General features: G+C 44.6%; 2 protein-coding genes across 3 annotated transcripts in view; one reads left to right on the forward strand and one right to left on the reverse strand.

Annotated features, from left to right (window-relative positions):
* The window catches only part of LOC135910777 (sphingomyelin phosphodiesterase-like), a 58621-nt gene extending 49015 nt beyond the window's left edge, over nucleotides 1-9606 (forward strand). Inside the window, exons 8-13 of the mRNA XM_070538478.1 lie at nucleotides 9-89; nucleotides 1231-1318; nucleotides 2647-2729; nucleotides 3774-3954; nucleotides 5793-5977; nucleotides 8238-9606. Of these exons, the coding sequence (XP_070394579.1) occupies nucleotides 9-89; nucleotides 1231-1318; nucleotides 2647-2729; nucleotides 3774-3954; nucleotides 5793-5977; nucleotides 8238-8406 (787 nt within the window). The 3' untranslated portion in view covers nucleotides 8407-9606. The remainder of the gene's footprint in view (nucleotides 1-8; nucleotides 90-1230; nucleotides 1319-2646; nucleotides 2730-3773; nucleotides 3955-5792; nucleotides 5978-8237) is intronic.
* A 1066-nt stretch (nucleotides 9607-10672) lies between these two features.
* Nucleotides 10673-21309, reverse strand: part of LOC135910803 (uncharacterized) — an 85266-nt gene continuing 74629 nt past the window's right edge. For both annotated transcript variants that reach the window (XM_070538479.1, XM_065442909.2), the window contains one exon: nucleotides 10673-11691. In XM_070538479.1, the coding sequence (XP_070394580.1) occupies nucleotides 11200-11691 (492 nt within the window). In that variant the 3' untranslated portion in view covers nucleotides 10673-11199. The remainder of the gene's footprint in view (nucleotides 11692-21309) is intronic.

Genomic DNA, 21309 nt, shown 5'->3' on the forward strand with positions numbered 1-21309 from the left:
TATACCAGGGCTGGTTACTACGTCGCTAAGCCAAGAGAAGGTCTTCGATTAATATCGCTCAACACAAACTTCTGCTACAACTTCAACTTGTAAGTGCGAGTTACAATTCTGTCTGTCCTAATTAACGATACGGTCTAATATCTTGGCAGGGTACACTAATGCGTTCTGGCCTTGTCAAACTGAGAAAATAAGTCGAACGCCTGGCGGAATGAATAAACAAGAAATAAATATTATCCTACCGAATTGGGTAGCGTAACACTGCCTAAATCAATGTGAAGATGGTTGTTGGTTTAGCATTACCCGCACTGGTATTTTTCTTCACAAAACGTTTCGAGCACCGTCATATGTCGAGTCACGCGCAAATCTGCAGCCGTCCCCCCATCGCCCAGAACTTACCGTTCACACAGGTGTATCTCGCCGAGGAGAGGGCAGGGGAGGGGGCGTGGGGGCGGGGCGATTATAGTAGGCAAAGTGCTGGCGCAAGAAGGCGCAAAAGTTCATGAGCCTAGCACAGAGTGTAGTCTATAACTGTCATACTGCGCATACCTTCGTATCGGCGTGGGGTTAACTGCAGCCGAAAACACGCGCTTTCGCCAGAAATGTAAGCACGTGAAATTATTGAATACGTCTTTTTTTTCAGAGAGGTCTGTACCGCGGCTCCAGCAGGGGTACAGAGTTACTTAGGGGAATTAGGAGCATTCCCTTGTCAGATTCTTTTTGCCACAGCGGATTCCCTAGCAAACTCCCACGGGAATAGCAGCGCCTTCTTGGCGCGCCCGGAGTCCTTGTGTGTCGTCTATGTCACGTGAGATCGCTCCAGCCTAGCGTGTTTGAAGCAACGAAACTCCCATTGCGAGCGTCGGGAACTGCCCCTAACGAGCTAGGGGAAGCTGTCACAATGTGATATCTGCGCGGTCTTTTGTGGAGATGGACGCGTCTTCTCGGTTTGGTTTTGTCAAATGGACATTTGCCTACAAATGATGGCGCGGCAGGCGATTTCGAACCAGTAATTGGACACTTAACTGCGTCGACTTATAGGGACAACTTAGTGAGTGTACAACAATGACGCCAATTTCAATCTAACTTCGAAAAACAAATTGGTCTCCTAAGAGAGGTTCTACCATTCCAGCTTATCTTGTAGCACAGTTATGCAAACCTTTGAGTCGCCTCCGCAGCTTCTCTAATTTCCTCTTGGGAGTGGTTACTAACCGTTACGTGTTACCTTGATAGCTGGCTCTTCGTAAACTCGACCGACCCTGGAAACCAACTGCGATGGCTGGTGGACGAGCTGCTTGATGCCGAACGCGTAGGCGACAAGGTAAGAAAGCTATGCCTATGCGGGCTCATTTTCTGAGCAGTGTAACGAAACAATTCACACCGGTACGGTGTTTATTATTTGTGCGGTAAACACTAATTACCACTTAAGGAAAATAAAGTTCAATAACCAATTTCTTAGTTAGTGTCGCATATTGCAGTTTCAAAACGCAAGCCGGTCATGTTCAAGGCATCTTACTCGGCAGACAACTTAACACTACCGCCTGTTTTGAGACAGTCCTTCCCAAAGTCTGCCCCGAACAGCAATGGTATTGCACGTAGTCACGTCTCACAGTATAAGGAGGTATTTCTCGAAAAACAATAAGCGGAATACCAATGCATTCTGCATCAAATAGGTAGGGTCCAATGGGGTCTAACTCGGCAACTCACTTTCATTTCCATACAAAAAGTAAACTCACCTTAAAAATAAATAAATAGAAAATGATAATAGAAACAAGGCTTCAGCACGCTCAGACACTCACACATGCAAGAGTGAAAGGAAGAAACACGACGAAGCGTAACGACAAGGGCGAGTCACTGCACAAGATCCTCTCCAGTATTTCGAGCGCATGTCCGCAACTTGTAATAAAAAACGGTCTTTCACTCCACTGGAAGCTGTTCTTTCAAGAAGGCCACTAACTGGCCCTGGCACAAGTATTATTCAAAGAGACAATCGATGATAGCCCAGAGCCCTAAGTTTTGAAGAGCAGCTTTTGTCTTTGTTGGGCATATAGGGGGCATTCCAGCAACAGGCGCCTCGAGTATGCGCACGGCTATATCGAAGGTACAACTTGTCCAGTGGACATACGTCGTGCATCCTAGAGAAAATTTGTTAAATTCTGGTGGATGGGCTTCAAATGCATACTTGCAGCGTGTCCCCAAAAAATGTTTGTTCAACAAGTTAGTTCACGCATTGTCGTTAATTAAATGGTGAATAAGATAGAGATGAAAACACAGGTGCGAATGTTAGGAAATTAGGTCATGTGATTAAATTAGGAGATATGTGCGGGCATAGCATAGAGTAAACAAATGCAAGGTAGCAGTGTGTGGAGATTAGTTAGGAGGCCTTCGTCCCTCAAGTGGACACGAAATGTTATGATAATTGTGGTAACGGTGATTATAATAATGACCGCAACATTTCGGATGTGCGCGGACGTGAATGTTGTATCGCCAAAAAATATGGCCTCTTTCTCTACCACGATGGTTCTAAAACAAGCGCTATCAGGTAAACGCTGAAACACTTGGCATAAACAGTTGCTCGTGTCACTGGTACAGTGGTCTCTGACGACCTGATACGAACGGCACCGATTTTACATCGTGTCGACATTTCAGGTGCACCTCATTGGCCACATACCTCCCGGCTTGCCCGACTGCCTCGACACTTGGAGCGCCATGTTTCACAGAATAGTCGAAAGGTGGGCGTGCATATATTTTATTTTTATTTTTCATTTCAAATGTATATGTACCTCGTGATCTCCTTAGTCTAAAACTGCATAACCCTGCAAACGCTGCATCGCTAAACATCGATGACCATGCATGCAGCTTTAAAACGTCTTCAACAGTCCAGCGAATGCTTCGCACGAAGAAACCTGAAAAATGATTTACTTTTTATCCCTTCCGTATTCTCACGAAACCATAATATAGCAATAAAAGACGAGTAAGGAATTAAGGCGCCGATAAGCGGTCATGGCGACTTCCGGGCTATGACATCCTGGCGCTGCAAGCGAGGTCATGGGTTCGGTTTCCGACTGCGGCAACTGCGTAGTAGTAAGAGCGGATCGCAAAGCTCGTGTGCCAAGCTATGGGTGCTCACTGAAGACATCAAACGGTCAGAATTATTCCGGAGACCAGTGCGGTGTCTCTTCTATGTACGCACAATGTAAACTTGAAACATAAAACCATTTCTCTTCATAGCGCAGCTCTTAGGTGCCCGTTCCTACGGCGAACGTAGGCGGCATAACCGAGCGAACGAACAAGTGGAGAGGAGGGTGCGGCGACGATGGCCACGAGATGGCGCCGGAGTAGAGCGCGTCGTCTGGTAGATTTGTCGGAGGCGGCCGCTGTGAATCGCGCCCGCACGTCACCCACGCACTGGCTCTCGCGATCTCCAGATTATCCAGGCAGTCGTGGTACACTTCGCTCCGTTGGAAATGCGCCGCACGAGAAAGACCGTCTGCGCAAGTCAATATATCGCGAAATGAAAACACGTATACAGCTGCGCTCAAATTTCGCATTAGGGAGTATGGCAATCGTCGGTGAATTTTCTTCCGATAAGAACGCTGTTATCCGGTTAGCGAGTAGCTTTGCGGTGAGACGAAAACCAAAACGACAAAGAGCTCTATATGGCCTTCGACTACTGAGTATGACTTTGACACTAAATGAAGACTTCGAAATGCAGTAATCTTGAGTGTCCATGCAGCATGTTTAATTTATTTTTTCACCATATACGTTGGCGCCAGGTTTTCAAGCACAGTGGTGGGCCAGTTCTACGGCCACACGCACTACGACGAGGCGATCGTGTACTACTCGTCCGTGGACAGGTCACGGCCTTTCGGGCTCGCCTTCGTCGCGCCGAGCGTCACCACGTACACCTTTCTGAACCCCGCTTACCGGATATACGAAGTCGACTCGGAATCCAAGGTGATACGCCACCACTACAGCCAACATTCGTATAAAACATCATTAAGACAATGGCAACATGACGAGGGCGCGGTGCAGCGCAGCCGACTCTAAACTTGTGTGTCGTGCTTTTTTTTTCTATTGCGAGATCAAATTAGATGGACACTCAGGCGAATTTTCGCCATAGCCGTCGCTGTGATGATGCGCTTATATTTATGTATATTATTAGTTCATTTATGGCGTATATGTAAGGTGCATTCCGTGTTATTTAAACGACATAGTAGAATTTTAGCAGAGCCTCACTTCCACGTTCCGTCGCGAAATCACGCGCTCATGTGGCTGCATAGAAGAGCGTTGATTTCGTTTTTTCTCACAAGTGCGTCTCCCAGACACGCCATCGACGCGCAGTCAGCTTACTTACAAACAAAAGTCACAGTTTCGCCCGAAAGGCGAAGCATCGCTTGCCATAGAAAATTAGTAGACAGCTATACGAAGTAAGGATAGTAGTTTTATCGTCCGTATAAACGTGGAAACATTGGCTTACTAACTGAATTATTAAGCATGGTAGCATGTTGTCAACGCGCACAAGCAACCATGAACACATCACCCTCGATGGCTTGGTAGGCTGCCGGATCCTCGGTACGCAGTTGCTGCTTGCGCTGGGCTGCACGAGGCTGTTCTTGTGCCCGGGCTGCAGCATCGGGGAGGCATAGACGAGTTCGTTCCCGGTTCTCCTCGCGGCTTTGCTGATCGAAAGCTGCCTGCTCCTCAGGAGTGCGTAATACGCGTGGTCTCCCCCTTTCGGAGCCGAAGAGAAACTGCCGCGCGCGCGCTCGGCCGCGACGGAGAGCAACGACCTCACTACTGGCGCAGCCAATGGCGCGCCTCTCTCTCTCTTTATTTTTTCGCGCACGGGCATGGGGTTGCGCCGGAGGAGTTTTCGGCGTACAGGCGACAGACGGACCGACGAATCAGCTGCAATATACAGCTTCCCTGTAAGAAAGTTGTGAAATAAGGTTCATAAAAGCACATACACGATAGGTGCGCAGTGTATGTACGTATGCCTACATGTATCTATCGGTTTGTCTTTATTGTATGAGAAATATTACACACTGCACGTGCTGGTCCAAGCAAAATAGCTTGTGTTGGTAAAAGACCAAACAATCAGCATAAATAAATTTCGGATGTGCGCAAAAGGAGAGACAAATTATTGAAATCAACAGTATAGCTAGCTCACGTACGTACATAGTCATTAATATTGGTAGCACGGAAGGTCGATACATTTATGTTTACCGCAGTTTCTCGAAAAAGAATATAAGGCATCTACCTTCACGAAAAGTACAATGAAAGCTTCTCTTGCATCACATTTTACCAGCCAGATTGGATAACTGTACTGGGGGCAAGTTCCTTTTTGTTTGTTTCAAGAAAACAGTGCAGGCTCCGGTTTTAACCTTTCGCTACAAATCATTGCATGGCGAATAGCCATCACATAAACAAGCTTTTACCTCGCGGGCATCAACACACCCTTGTTTGGTTTAATGTTGCTGAGCCACGTAGCCGATCTTCGCACTTGTGTTTTTTTTTTATGTTTTCTAAATATGGATCTTTCATTTCTACTCGCATTTTTACGCGCATTTTCTCTATTCTGCTGTTGTAAATAATGAATTTAGTCGAATTAGTAACCCACTCTTGTCTAATGTTCTATTTTGGGTGTGCAAATAGATATACAACGTACTAAATTAAAATGTGCACTTGAGGAGAAATCGCAAGAAGTCGGTGTGTTTTGTGAGCAACGCGAGAACTGTCGAATTAAAGAGCCTCAACAGCCCGCGACACTTCTCCACTTGTCTGCCCTCAAGCTGGTGACGAGACACGAAACGTACACCATGAACGTGACCGAGGCCAACCAAGGTGACGGAGAACCCCGCTGGAGGCTCGAGTACAGCACCGAGGACCTAGGTCTGGCGCAGGTGGGCCACGAGGACTGGGCCGCGCTCATCGGAGCCATGGAGGCTGACCAGGCTCGGTTTAACCAATACGTCGGGTGAGTGCGCCGGCGCCACATATAACGCGTCTGCGCGGCCCCTACCAACACGTAGTTTTGTACCCCTGTGGCACGGGCAAACTAAAGTGCGCTTTGAGCAAGTGTATTTCAGCGCGCCGAGTGCCCTTTTGGCGGCGCGCTGCTGCACGTGAAAATAAAAGCGTTCTTTGAAATTGGTGGTGATGGCTATCGGGAGTCAGAATTAAGGCAAAGCATATATTTCCAAACAGCCCGAGAGCGCGAGTAGTTTTTGCTGTTTTTGCATTTCTTCTTTCTTTTTTTTTTTGCAGTGTGGCGCACTTTATTACCTTGTAACGTTAGTGATGAAAGACGTGTTATTAAAAAAATTACTACTGACCCTGCTTTCAATTTTACTTTTACTTTTACTCAATTTTTTACTCATCGCTAACGAAGCTACACACTTCGCCGCCGCTAAGTGTGTTCGCCAAACCCAATTGCCAGCGAGTGCGCTCAGCAGTAAGTGTCGCTAAGCGTTCCGGTGTGGCAGCCTCCGAATGACACTAGCGGCGAAGAACACGCGCTCGAAGTGCGCTTAGGTTTGCCCGTGTGAGAGGGGAACTGGATACTAAACACCGATTCCCTTGAGGGCTAAGTGATAGTAATAATTTTAACGGAACCAAAACCGGCCAGGCCATCATCGTGGTCATTACTGTTTATTTCTGTCAGAAGAACCTGCACATCTTCATCTTCAAGCGACCCTGTCTCCTTCTTCTTCTTCTTCTTCTTCTTCTTCTTCTGCAAGCTTTTATGCGTTGCCCGTTTCGGGGTGACGATCGAGAACGTTGCGTATGGCTGAAAGCTCCAGCTGTTCATCACTCATGATGCCCCACATGCTTGAATACAATTCGCTGCACCGATAACTTCTTCAAAGATCCTAGAATATTTGCTGCGCTGGCTGATAGTTCCTTCCGGGAGAGCACAATGTATTGCAGTCCAACTTTTGGCATTTGGTCCAGGCGCCGCTTGTGAAACTTAAACGTGATGGCTTCTCTATTTCTGCACCGCTCCTCAGAGGTCTTGCAGCGCTCAGTCAGTGGTAACTTGTCTGAAATCCCAAGACCTATGTCTATAGCCAGTTTTGAAACATTGTAGGCCGCAAAATGTAAACTGCACTCAAGGCAGCAGTCAAGGAATTGTCTGATATTATAGCCTTCAAATGAGACAATATTGCAACGTCAAGAAAACCTATGACACTATTTACGTATTCCTTGCCAGAGCGTGCCGCCACCATTCTGATGCACTCATCTATTGAACCAGTAATGACGAAGTTTTGCATACCCCCGCGCTTCTCTTTTCCAGCTTAGCTTGCTCAAGCCTATACGTATGGCTTCACATGGTTCATTTGAGTGTTCAGGCAGCATAAGCTCGTTAGGTCGTGGCCCACACTTGGCTTTTTTTATTTGGTACAGATGACATGACCTTACGTTGTTCTTGATGTCACTTTTCATGTCTTTCCAAATAAACATCTGAGAAATCTGGTTGACTGCGCCAAATTTGTAATAGAATGAAGAGTGGCTTGGCCATCATAGCGGCGATTGCGGTATATTTCGGTCTGACGAACTTCCACGTTTCACCTTCAATAGATCGCTTCTAGCTTATTTTTCTTCAGCTAGCTTACAACAATAGCAATAACAATAATAAGCCCACCTTAAATCACTAGATTGACAGTGGCATAGTAATCATCATCAGCACTAAACTTCCTATCCGCTGCAGGACGAAGGCTCCTCCCAGCTATCTCAAATTGCCCCTTTCTTGCATCATGCGAAACAATTCCATACCTGCACATGTTCTAAACTTGTCAAACTACCTAGATCTCTGTCCTGCTCATCTACGTTTCCCGTCTCTCGACACCTATTCGGTTACAGTGATAGACCACCGGTTATCTGCGCTGCGCGTTAAACAACCTTTACAGCTCCATTTGTTCCTCTTAACCTCACCTATAAATGTCAAAAATCACTGCCACTGTATTGCTGACGCTTAAAGTTACGAGTATCATGTTTCGTTCCATCACTCGTTGCGCGGTCCTCAGCATCTTCTCATGTTTCTCTGTTATCCCCAAAGCTTACCGTCAATATTGAGACTAATTTGAATTGTCGAGTTCCTTTAGAGCGGCACACTGTAAGTACCACCTCGTTTCCTGTAATGTTGGTGGAGCGCATGGTTCTGAAAGCGCGTATAGTTCCGAAATCAAACAGTCCTATACACTTATCTATTTCTCCCTCTCTCCCCCAACGCTCAGGTACACGACTCGCCTGGGCGACCAGGAGATGAAGTGCGACGACGAGTGCCGCGAGCGACTGCTGTGCCGCTGCAGAACGGACAGGGCACACGACTACTCGGCCTGCCCGCGAGATCCCACCGCCAACAGGAACAACGCCACCGGGAGGCAGTACAATCATTTAGCGTGACGTGCGCCAACTAGGAAGCATCGAATTTGGAATAATTGCTCGTGGCGTTCGGATTTAAACCTGTAGTACGAGTGTGTTGCAAGTAGCTTTGGCGCGTAACACATCCCTCGACTTCTCCGAAAGTACAGCAGCGCCACCCTCGGCTGACAGAGTTACTGTTCTCCTATTACACTCCTAGGCTGGGGAAGTGACAGCGAGTATCAGTTTGCACTCAGTTTCAAAATGTTTAGCCGGAGTACAAGCGCGCAAACCATGCTCGTGGGGTATAGACTAAGCGCGAGATTGAGCCTATTGCGCCCTCCCATGGAGGGCCACGTAGGTCAGGGTCACGTGCATTCGCACAGAATCGATGCTGATTGGCCGATGTCAGTTGTAAGCTTTCACTTCAGTTCCACATTACTGTGAAACCGACTATAGGCGTGGTATTATTAGAGTTAAAGAAATTCTGAGATCGCATAAGGCAAGAAAGCTGCTTTTTCCAAAAGTTGTATTTGGCAAAAAAGGTAGGGTCTTTTTAAAAAAACGGCCGTTTTCAATCAAGCGTATTATCTTTGTCGGTTAAATTACCAGGCACTACGGAGTGCAAATAGTCGAAGTTTCTAACATGCATCGAATACCCGTGTTTTTAATGAGAGTGTTTAACTGGAAATTTGAGATTCGATCTTGTGAAATATCGGGCCGCACAGCGCAGAGGGAACGACCTCAAAAAAGAAGGAGAAAGACGACACACGCAGAACGCTCTGTGAGTCGTCTTGTCCTTTCTTTTCGTCGTCATTGCCTCTGCGCCATACAACCCGATGATAGTGAACCAACAAGCCGACATTTCTACTATCTTGAAGTAGCCATGATGTTCTGTTGCCGAGCCCGAAGTCACCGGTTCCAAGTCCAGGTGACCGCATTCTGATGGGGCAGAATGCACCATAATTAACGCCCGTGTAACTAGCACTGGGTGCTAGGTACACGAGCGCTGGGAATAGAGAATACGGAGCCCTCCACAACGACGTCTCTCACTGACCCGATTGTCGCTTCGGGACTTGCTCCGCCAAGGATATTAAATGTTTCGGCATGCTCAATTAATATAGAATACTATAGGATTGCTACGATTATGGAACCTTGCCTGTTTAGACATCACGAAAGTGTCCACTAACGACCAAGAACTAGGGTGCCCTTTTTGTTCATACACAAATTGTACATTTGGACGGAGATTTATAGAAGAAAATAAAATTTTCAGCCAGACTTCCTCGTAATGTTTCTTTTTTCGAATGACTGAAAAAAAAGAATATATTCAGTATTAGCTTCAATGTCCGGAAACGGGGCACTATATAACCCGCCGTGGTTGCTTAGTAGCTATGGTGTTGGGCTGCTAAGCACGAGGTCGCGGGATCGAATCCCGGCCACGGCGGCCCCATTTCGATGTGGGCTAAACGCGAAAACACCGGTGTACTTACATTTAGGTGCACGTCAAAGAATCCCAGGAGGTCCAAATTTCCGGAGCCCCCACTATACGGCGTGCCTCATAATCAGAAAGTTGTTTTGGCACGTAAAAATTCATAATTTACCGGGGCAATATAACTTCGCAGCGCACATTTGTATATTTTCGATAATGATATGCTGCGCTCTGAGATGAGTGTCGCGTGTCTCATGACAGTACTTTCTAGCAACTCTCGCCGACACACGTACCCCAGCCCAGGTGTTAGTTCGAGGTGACTTCTAACAGGAGACATCGAACGCTTTCCGCGGTCCTGTCCGAGCTGCCGTGGTGAGAGGGACGCTCTTGAGAATCTGCCTAAGATCTTCTGCATGCGTTCTTCCTGCACCTTGTATCTTCAGAACGGTCTGTTGTAGCTCGCAACAGAGCTTCATGCCTTCTATTTACATTATAAGAAAATCTGGTCCGCCGGACCTGATTACAAGAGACGCTTGGGCGCAGCGAATGCCGGCTCGATCACCCCTCCCGCTTGTGTCCCTAACATCGCCACCACCACCCCTCCTAATATTAAAATTTCTCATGTGAATTCAACGTTAACAAATTCAAATCACCTATTTAGGTCGTGGACTAATAATACTGCGCTGGTTTTGATTTCCAGCGTACTATAGGGGCACTTTCTTTCACAAATAGTTTACGCTACTTACTTCACTGAAGCCCACGACGCTGTGTCGAGACGAAATCACAGCGCAAGAACGCAACTTTTTTTCTCACTCTCATAATAGTTGCTCAAAAACAACGTGAACCACAGCATTGCCTCCGGCAAGCAGTCTTGATTTATAAGCCAGCAAAATGGTACGAACATAGGACGTGCGCAGGGCTCACTGAGGAGCAGGGCTCACTGTCTATCTGGGCCCCACTCCTGACAAACGAAGGCGTCAGCAGTATTCGACAAAAATTTCGCTATACGGAATTGACAAACTCCAGGTACAAAGTACATTGCGGTAAGAAACAAAAACATCGATCATGAAATATGTGAAAAATAGAGGACGCACGAAGATAAAAGCAACTGCGAAGTCAACAGGAACGCAGAGTAATAAATCAATACATGCGCTTACACACAAATCAGACTCGACGTTGAAAAGTCGGATCTAAACGGCATGGAACGAGAAATGAGCAGCATATATATTGTCTCCTAGATCACTTGAAACGCACGTGCGCGCAATCGAGAATTCGAAACGGGCAATTAAGGATCACGTTCGCAAGTTCTTTGCGTTACAAGTGGCATTTAAGGAACAGTCACTTCTCCCCGAGGTGCGCATCCCGTAGAACTTCAAAGCAGGTGAGACGCACGAGTCGAGCAGACGTCATAACTGGGCGCACTTCGCCGGCACCGCCATCGGATCACCGGCGCGACACCCGAAGGCTTTCGTAAAGTTGCCACTCGCGAACTTGGCTCCCGAGCGGAGCGGCACGTTGCACAGCTCGCCGGCACCCGGTTCGCCGCAGACGGCGAAGCACCACGACACGAAGAAGAGGCGGTCGTCGTCGCGACGTGCGCGCGCGACGTCTACGGGCGACGACGAGACGTCGCGACTGCTGTGGTACTCCCTGGCGGCGAGGTACGCCTTCCACAGCGGCTCCAGCGTGGCGTTCCTAAGCGTCAGGCTCCTGGCGACGGCGCCAGCGGACGCGCTCCAGGATCGCTGGCGGTCGCCGGAGGACAGCTCCGTCGCGTTGAGGCACGCAGCGAGGGTCTTCACGAGCATTTCGTATTCCAGGACTTCGCCGGTTTCGAAGTAGTTGGCGGCGACCACGGCGGCGAGCAGCGACCCGAATGCGCCGTATTTCACTGGAAGCTGCGGGCACATAGACGGTGATGAAATGGCTCCATGCTTACATTCAGGATATGCGACAACACATAGCAATAAAAGCAATATCGGGTCACGCGAAGTCAAGAAGCAAAGAAAACGTAAGAAATTGTATTGGATTGGACAAACTTTAATAAAGGTCCCGCGGGACGTACGTCAGCGCGCAGTGGGCGCCTCCCGCGCAGGGACCGACAGGGAGCAGCCGCTGCGCGAGCCTGCTGGACGGCCCATTGCCGGTCTTGTAGGAGCGGGCTTCGTAGGGTCTTCTCCCACTTGTCGGAGGTAGAGTCGGGCGGAGCGTTTCTACACTCCCAGAGCACGTGCGCGAGTGTCGCCGTAAGGAATGTATTTTTTTTTATTAGGAAACACAAGAATTAACTATTGATGAGGGTTGCATTTACGATAAACTTCGTAGTCTTACCAGCACAAATGGAAATGAAAGACGAAGAGTGGTAACCGAACCCACAACCTTTTCAAAGACGCGTGCTACGCTTTTGACGGTTGCCCCGCCTAGTACTTCAGCATCCATGTACCTATTCCCCCTCTACCCAATTACGCCAAAGTGGTATACATACATACATACATACATACAAACACACACACACACACACACGCACATACATACATACATACATACATACATACATACATACATACATACATACATACATACATACATACATACATACATACATACATACATACATACATACATACATACATACATACATACATACATACATACATACATACATACATGCATACATACATACATACATACATACATACATACATACATACATACATACATACATACATACATACATACATACATACATACATACATACATACATACATACATACATACATACATACATACATACATACATACATACATACATACATACATACATACATACTCATACGGTCCCTACTAAGCCTCTGTTTAATAAATATCAACTCATGCCCTTAAACGTGCTAACAAACTATAAAAGTACAATGGTGGTGTACAGCTCTAGAACTAACAAGTATCCACTTCACTATGTCGTTTCTATACATTCCCAGTTTCGAACACGAGGCCACAAAGCTAGCAACTTCTTGGAGCCACTAGTAAAAATGCATGTGGGAAAAAGCGGCTATCAGGCGTGGGTTGTACTTTGTGGAATGCTCTTCCTGTCCAGATAAAACAAACAGCATTATTGCTATGCTCTAACATTACTATAGACGTCTAATAAAAGTTGAAAAATAAGATTACCCTATTATGCTGCAGTGTAATAGTATACAAGAGGTCTCCTGCCTGCTTGAAAGGAAAAAAAATTGACATTGCTTTGTTTGTCTATGCATGAATTAATTATTGTTCTTTATGTATGAATTCACAGTAGAATGATGCTGAGAATCCACATGCTTCTCCTGTATAAATGTTTTGTGCTTACTGTAGCTATAACGCTAGGAGCCTCTCCGTTGGTGTACTGATCAGCCCGAAGGCCGCTTTGGAGGCGCTTCAAATTAAGGCGTCACCCTGACCTTCTTCGCCTTTGTCGAGCGAGTGGTACGACAGGCCGTATGTCACCCTGCCCAGCACGAAGGCTTGGACGAGGCTTATGGTATTTTTTTCGCGCAAATCCTTTCTGTGGTTCGTGATACATTGCTATCATTTTGGTTATTCGCTGTATTCTTTAAGGCGGTGTGCCGGTGTCCACACTACGACTACCACGAGGCCAGACGTCGAGGCGGCCAGCTACGATAGGCTACGCCACGTAAGCATAGCCGTAAACAAGTATATGCCATTAATGACTAGCGCTTTCTTACGCACCACCTCAGCTACGACGGCAGAGGCGACTGCTCTAGCCGTAGCCGTACGGTTCCAGGAGTTAAGGGAGTGTCGCCCGTAATATCATCAGATTCGCAGGAAGCCTGCTGGCTCTCCATGGTCAGTAGAGTACCTTCCGCAGCCTTAGGGCTGCTCGAACGCACACCGACCCATTGCCGCAGGTTGACTTGGCGCCTGGGCCACGTCGTGCTCAAGGGTAACGAGAGGGCGGACGCGTTAGCTTGCGAGTTTAGTAACCGAGCTGCGCTCTCCGACCCCTAGTCGTCACCCGTTCCAATTCTAGCGAGAGAGATTCTTACTTACCAGTGTTTCACGTGCCAAAAGTATCGAATGCCTCACAAGCCCCTAAGTGGAGAAGAGGCGACCGACCTAAGAAGGATACAAACGGAAGCATATGGAAGCAAGAGGAAGCTTTAGCTCGGGCCCAACTCCGACGCGGCCTATTCAAATACATGTAAAACTCAAAAACGTTTCTCTGAGATAATTCCTGAACCGAATTTAGTGAAATTTGTTGCATGTGAGAGATAAAGTTAAATTCTAGTGACTGTTGGAAGCGGAATTTCGATTTAGGAGCTGAATTTTGTTAAAAAGACTTTCAAAAATTCGAAAGTTCGAAAATAATAGAAGCACGAAGTTTACAAATTAATAGCTCTGCACCAAAAACAGATATCGCGGTTCTGCAAACGGCATGCGTTCTACCATTGAAAGCGGACAAATTCGATGTGTAAATTGATATCTTACATGATATTGTTACCAACGAGAAGGGGGGTTAACCGAGGGGCCCGATTTTTATTAGTTATATCATAAGAAGCCAACAAACACTGACACCAAGTATAACATAGGGGAAATTACTTGTGCTTAATAAATGAAATAAAGAAACGATAAATTACTGAAAATTAAAGTGAATGAAAAACCAACTTGCCGCAGGTGGGAACCGAACCCACAACCTTCGCATTTCGCGTGCGATGCTCTACCAATTGAACTACCGCGGTGCCGTTTTCCCATCCACTTTCTTGGGTATTTATTGTCCTAGTAGAAGCCTGGGAGTGTTATACAGCGCCACCACTTGCAGACCTTGGCGGCGGACGTGGAATGTCCTTTTTGCCGCAGGCGTCACGAGAACGTCATCTTTTTGGGTAAAGACAACTGGTCAATAAACCCACACAGCGAAGGTTGTGGGTTCGGTTCCCACCTGCGGCAAGTTGTTTTTTCATTCACTTTAAATTTCATTAATTTATCGTTTATTTATTTCATTTATTAAGCACAAGTAATTTCCTCTATGTTGTCCTTGGTGTCAGTGTTTGTTGGCTTCTTATGATATGATATTGTTACGTTGTTTAACAAGGGTTCTGTAAAAGCTACATTTCCATATTACTATTTTTCTCTAGATTAATGTGTAACATATCCATTTTGTCCACTTTAGATGTACTATTAGATGCTTTTCACAGAATTGTATTATCATTTTTCATTGCTGAGTTACAGAAATGTACACTTAATAGTTTCGTTTGTTGAAAATTTTCGATTTTTTCCAATTTTTAATAAAAAATTGAGGACCTAAATCAAAAATTCGAAAACAACAGTCACTAGATTTTAAGTTTTTTTTTAATGCAACAAACCTCGTCAAATTTCGTGCAGCGGTTGCCGAGAAAAACGAATTGCCCTTTTACATGTATTTAGATAGGAGCACACGAGCTAAAGCTTCCTCTTAAGCTTACACACCATGCATCCTGCGCTTTACCCGGCTAAATGTCCGTGGTGCAGAGGTAAGCCGACACTCTACCACATTTCGTGAAGATTGGCGCCGAAGGCCAGAGGCTTGAACTCTAGTTTGGGCAACGAGACAATAATTAGTACGGAGCAGTGGTAGGCAAAGCTCGCCAGTTCGGACCTGGGGGTGTAACTAGCACTTCTGGATCAAGTCGGGCGCCGGGAGGAGGTCAGTGTAACATTGGACGGAGGACCCTATTCATAAGACTCAGTGACCCCTTACGATTTGTCCTTTTGAATGAACTCTTTCACGCACACACACACAGGCCAAAACTTGCCTAATAAAATTCAGTTAATTTAATTGCATCTGTCGGATCCCGTTGCATATAAGGTTACGTATATCTAGAGATAATCTAAGGCATGTTCTATGAGTTGTAATGTATTGAGTGATTAAATTCCTTATTGGGCAAGGAAGGACTCTTTGACCTAATTCGAAAATGGAGAGGTAGCCAGGAGCAGGATCTACGACAATTGTAAGAGCCTTGTTTCCCAGAAAGAGCCGCAAGGAAGACACGACCACATATATATCTGCGCCGACTGCAAGCAACTCGCAAGGCGCCCGGCTAAATACGCCGTGAATCCTGATCGCTGCTCTTGCTGTGTATTGCTGCTCTTGCTGTGTTTTAATTGAGGGGCTCAAAAATATGCCGTGATCAGGCTAGTGGGCACCTCTTCCCGACGAAAGTGCTTCGTTCTCACCCCTTCCTGCACCCTGGGAATCTCGCCTATAGGCGGTATATGTGGGTAAGGTTTTAAAGTACGTGACTTAATTACAAGAAAGGGAAGTTCCTAATGCGACTGCTTGGAAGAAACAGCTTCGCTGGAAATTGTGCTGTGACCCGCGCCGTGGTGGCTTGGCGGCTATGGCATTGCGCTGCTAAGCACGAGATCGCGGGATCGAATCCCGGCCGCGGCGGCTGTATCAGGCCGGAGGCGAAATGCAAAAACGTCCGTGTGGCGTGCATTGTGGGCACGTTAAAGAACCCCAGGCGGGCAAAATTATTCCGGAGTCCCGCTCTACGGCGTGCCTCATAATCAGATCGTTGTTTTGGCACGTCAAGCCCCAGAGTTTTATTATTCATATTTAAAATACTTATTTGGGAAACAAGTGTGAGCTAAGAAGATTGAAATTTAATTTTCAAATTCTAGCTAAAGTGAAAGTGAAAGTGAAAGTTTATTTTCTTTTCAACGAAAAGAGGGCGCCAAGACAAAAGGCAAGAGCCTGACAAGGTCTCGGTCACCCGAAAAACAGTTGGCATTGTGCATAAGCACTTCACAAGAAAATACACAATGAATTTCTCAAGCATTGTAAAAGCATGAAGCAGTAAGTTAACATGCACAAAATTTGTACAAGAAAAGAATAAATTGAATACACAACTTATCGTATTAGGGGTGTAAAGACACATCTTTTTTATACAAACACAAGAATATCAGTCCTAAAACAAAGAAACAATATCACAGGTAGCAAAAAAATACAAATAAATACAACAAAAGGTTGTAAAATAAATACAAAGTATGTCGACTGAATAAATGTATCATTCCGTTTGTTCCAATAGGTATTTTTAATAGTAGATTTAAAGCGTTTTTGTGGAAGGTAATACTCAGTTTCAAAGGGAAAGTTATTTATTACCGTGGGAATCTGGTAGCTTAGTGTTTGCTTGCCATAATTGGTGCGTGTGATAGGAACAAGCTTACGTTTCGTCCGAAATGCATAACGGCTGTTGGAATTATCTGGGCATGAAAAGAACAATTTATGATGATGGATGTACTTAAGTAGACAGAAGTTGTATACTTCTTTTACTTTAAGGATGCCATATTTCTGAAATACCGGTAACGTAGGTAAATCTGAAGGTCTGCCATGAAACCCTTCAATGGCACGTATAGCGCGTTTCTGAATTGAAATTAGTTTGAGGTAATTGCTGGACGTCGTAGTTCCCCATACAAGGATACAGTAAGATAACCTTGAGTACAGAAGTGCGTAATACATGGATATCTTTAACCAGGGGGGCAACAAATGAGATATTTTATACAAACAGCCGACTGTTTTACTTAAATCAGACATTAATTTGGTGATATGAAAACTCCAAGAAAGATTCTCATTGAACCAAACACCAAGAAATTTCATTTTTCATTTCATTTCATTTATTAATACTGTTAGCCCATTTTTGGGCCGTTACAGGGTGGAAAATATTTGTTGCAATGCAGTAAATGCATTGGCAATCACAGCCTTGCAGACATGCAAATACAAAATAAATTAATTGCGCACAACCTGCGGTTCACAACAAAGTACAAGTGCGGTAGTAGAAGCACATACAGCAACATTCATATTTCCAAGTAGGTGAAATTCGCTATAAACGAGCTGTCGTGGTTAATTTGGTAGGTCAAAGTAAAGGTGTATTGATTTTTCAAACAAACTGACAGAGTCTGTTTGCGTTATGTGCTGTGGCAACGAGTTCCATTCTTCAATTGTTCGTGGGAAGAATGAATATTTGAATTTGTTGATCCGAGCTTGAAGAGTTGTAAGTTGTTCGTTGTGGCTGTTTCTTAATGTTCGGGCCGAGCGCTTCGTTATGTACAGTTCGGTGTTTATGTTAAAGAAGTTACCCCGCAAAAGATACAGGAACTTAAGTCTAGCAACTCTTCGCCGCTCTAGCAGTTGGGGTAATTTAAGTTCTGACAACATCCCCGAGACTGAGTCCGTGGACTTATATCTAGACAGAATAAATCTAGCTGCCCTTCTTTGGACTTTTTCAATCCTTGCTATCTGGTTTTTTGTGTAGGGGTCCCACACGATACAGCCATATTCCAAAGTTGGTCTAACAAGTGTCAAATAGGCGGTTAGTTTCGCTTTCGTGGTTGCCTTCCCTAGTTTCCGGCGTAAAGTCCACATTTTTCTCTCGGCTGCACTACATAAGCTATGAATGTGCCTATCCCAATTTAAATTTTCACTTATTGTTATGCCTAGATACTTGAAGTAGCTTACTTTCTGTAATTTGTGTCCTTCAATTTCGTATTCAAATGGAAGAATATCTTTTATTTTGTTTGTTATTCTTATAAATGACGTTTTGCTGTGATTTATTTTCATTTTCCATTTTGAGCACCAGTCATGGATACTACTTAATGCCGAGCTTAAGGTAATTTGATCTTCTTTGGATGTTATATGTGAGTAAAGCAGGCAATCGTCTGCGAATAACCGAACCTTAACACCCGAGGAAACTGTTTCTGCAATATCGTTGATATAACACAGAAATAAGACGGGACCGAGCACGGAGCCCTGGGGAACACCTGATGAAACACTCAGAATGCCGGATTTCGCATTGTTGATTTCCACATACTGCGTTCTATTTTTAAGGTACGATTTAATCCAAGCGACAATAGTACTATTAATTCCAAAATTATTTAGTTTCCTTATAAGTTCTATGTGTGGGACCCGATCGAATGCTTTCGACATATCAAGACAAAGTGCATCTACCTGATGTTTATCATTGATTGCTTTTGCTAACTCGTGGACTGTTTCTACTAGCTGGGTGATCGTTGACAATTTTCGTCTAAAGCCGTGTTGATTAGGATTAAGCAGATGTTGGCCCTCAAGGTAATCAAATAAACTTGCTGATATTATATGTTCTAGTATTTTGCAGCATGCGGACGTGATTGAAATTGGCCTGTAGTTTTCAACACAATGTTTGTTTCCGGTTTTGTGGACAGGTATAACTTTCGCTCTTAACCAGTCGGAGGGCAATTTTCGCTTATCCAGGGACAAGCTGAAAATAATGTTTAAGTATTTAGACACCCATTCTGCATAACGTTTTAAAAACTCATTCGGGATATTGTCAGGGCCAACAGACTTTTTTGTGTCAATGTTTAGCAAAAGCGATAATATTCCTTGCTCAGTTATAGTGATATCCGGCATGCCTTCGTGTTCGTGGATGGTTTCTGCGCAGGAGTCTGCGCTTTGAACTTCAGGAGGCACGAATACAGAGTGGAAGAACTCGTTACATTTTTCAGCAATTTCTGTGGGGTCGGTTATGATGTAGCCTCCGGAATCTAGGTACTGAATGCTGTCTTTCATCGGAGCGATATGACGCCAGAAACGCTGTGGTGAGGATTTCATAAAAGAAGGTAAGGTCTCAGAAAAATATTTTTCTTTTGCTGGTTTCTTTTGATGGTTTGAAACACGTTTTAATTCAGTATGTTCGTAGCAAATTTTCAGAGTGATACTTTCTACTGTATTAATAGGCTGAAAAATTATGTAGTTAGTTTTTGATAAATTGAGGCTTGGCCGATTCGTCAATAACCAGTTATGTAACTTTCTTAAGTATGCATTCGCCGTAGCCTCCATTTGGGACAAGGAGTGGGAAGAAAAAAATATATTCGTGTCGTCAGCGTACATGACGAGATTAGACGATTCGGATATGTTAGCGATATCATTTATGTATACTAAAAACAATAACGGTCCTAATATAGATCCTTGAGGAACACCATGCTGAATTGCCAATTTCTCTGAGGGTATGCCATTAACTTGAACATACTGTAATCTATTATTTAAATAGTTCTTTAGCAAGTCAGATGCAATACCACGTATGCCATAACTGTTGAGCTTGCGTAGCAGGGTGTTGTGATGAACGCAATCGAATGCCTTTCGGAAATCTAAGAAAAGACCAAGAGTGAAGTGTTTCATTTCGATATTCTTAATAATTCTCGCTTTTACTGTTAAAAGCGCCTGCTCTGTTGATTTGTTTTTCAGAAATCCATACTGCGAGGAAGTAATAACACTGAACTTATGGAAAAAATTCTCGAGACGAGTATTAATGACACCTTCAAAAACTTTTGATAAGACGGGTAGAACAGAAATGGGTCTATAATTCGATATGTCATTCTTTCCCCACTTTTGTAAACTGTACATACACGTGCTATCTTCAGCTGATCTGGGTACACTCCGCTTTCTAACATACGATTTGCGATGTAACACAAGACGTCACATATTAAAGAAGATACATGCTTCAAAGGTACCGATAGCATACCATCATGCCCTGGTGAAACGTGATTTTTCACCTTATGTATTAATGAAGCTATTTCATGAGTAGTAGTTGGCATAAGTGCAATAGAGTTTTGTAAGGGAGTGATTAGATTAGAAAGTGCGTCTGGTACTGATGACGTACATACAGAATCTGCTACATTAATGAAAAAATAATTGAAAGTGGTTGCGAGATCAGAGCCTGTAAGTTCGCCATTGACTGTCATAATAGTAAGGGGCGGGTCCGGATTACATTTATTAGTTAAAAAGGCAATTTCACGCCAAACTTTTCTACTGTCAGAATGTACTTTGGTAAACCGATCAATATAGTAAGTAGATTTAGCTATCTTAACATCCTGGTTAAGTTTATTTCTGTATTTTTTAAATTCAATGAGGGTATTGGCATCACGGCTCTTGATAAACTTGTGATACAAATGGTTTTTCGTTTTAATTCTTTTGTATAGCTCCCGAGTCATCCAAGGCTTTTTAAACTTTTTGCAAGTTTTAGTTTCCTTTAGCGGAAAGGCAGTGTCGTAGCACCAAAGAAACTGATTAATAAATGCATTATATGCTTTGTTTACGTCATTTGTATCGTACACATTATCCCAATGTGAACTTTCGACTAATGTTTTGAACATACCCAACGTGTTAGCATTAATTACTATGTATAACCGTGGGAACTTCACATCTGTATCGTGAATGACAGGCATGAAGCAAAAGATTGGCAAATGATCGCTGAGGTCATGGGACAGGACACCAGAGATAATGTTGTTAGACATCAGATTTGTAATACATACGTCTAGTAGACTACTTGTTTCAACAGTTACCCTTCTGGGTAAAGATATGCAATTGCAGCAGGCAAATGATGCGACGGTGTCATTGAATTGCACTGCACATGAATCGTTCGACAATAAGTTAATATTTATGTCACCCATAATAATAAATACGCATCCAGTAGAAGTGAGATACACGAGTAAATTTTCAAGGAAGTCG

Source organism: Dermacentor albipictus, chromosome 5, assembly GCF_038994185.2.
Source record: "Dermacentor albipictus isolate Rhodes 1998 colony chromosome 5, USDA_Dalb.pri_finalv2, whole genome shotgun sequence".
Classification (NCBI taxonomy): Eukaryota; Metazoa; Arthropoda; class Arachnida; order Ixodida; family Ixodidae; genus Dermacentor; species Dermacentor albipictus.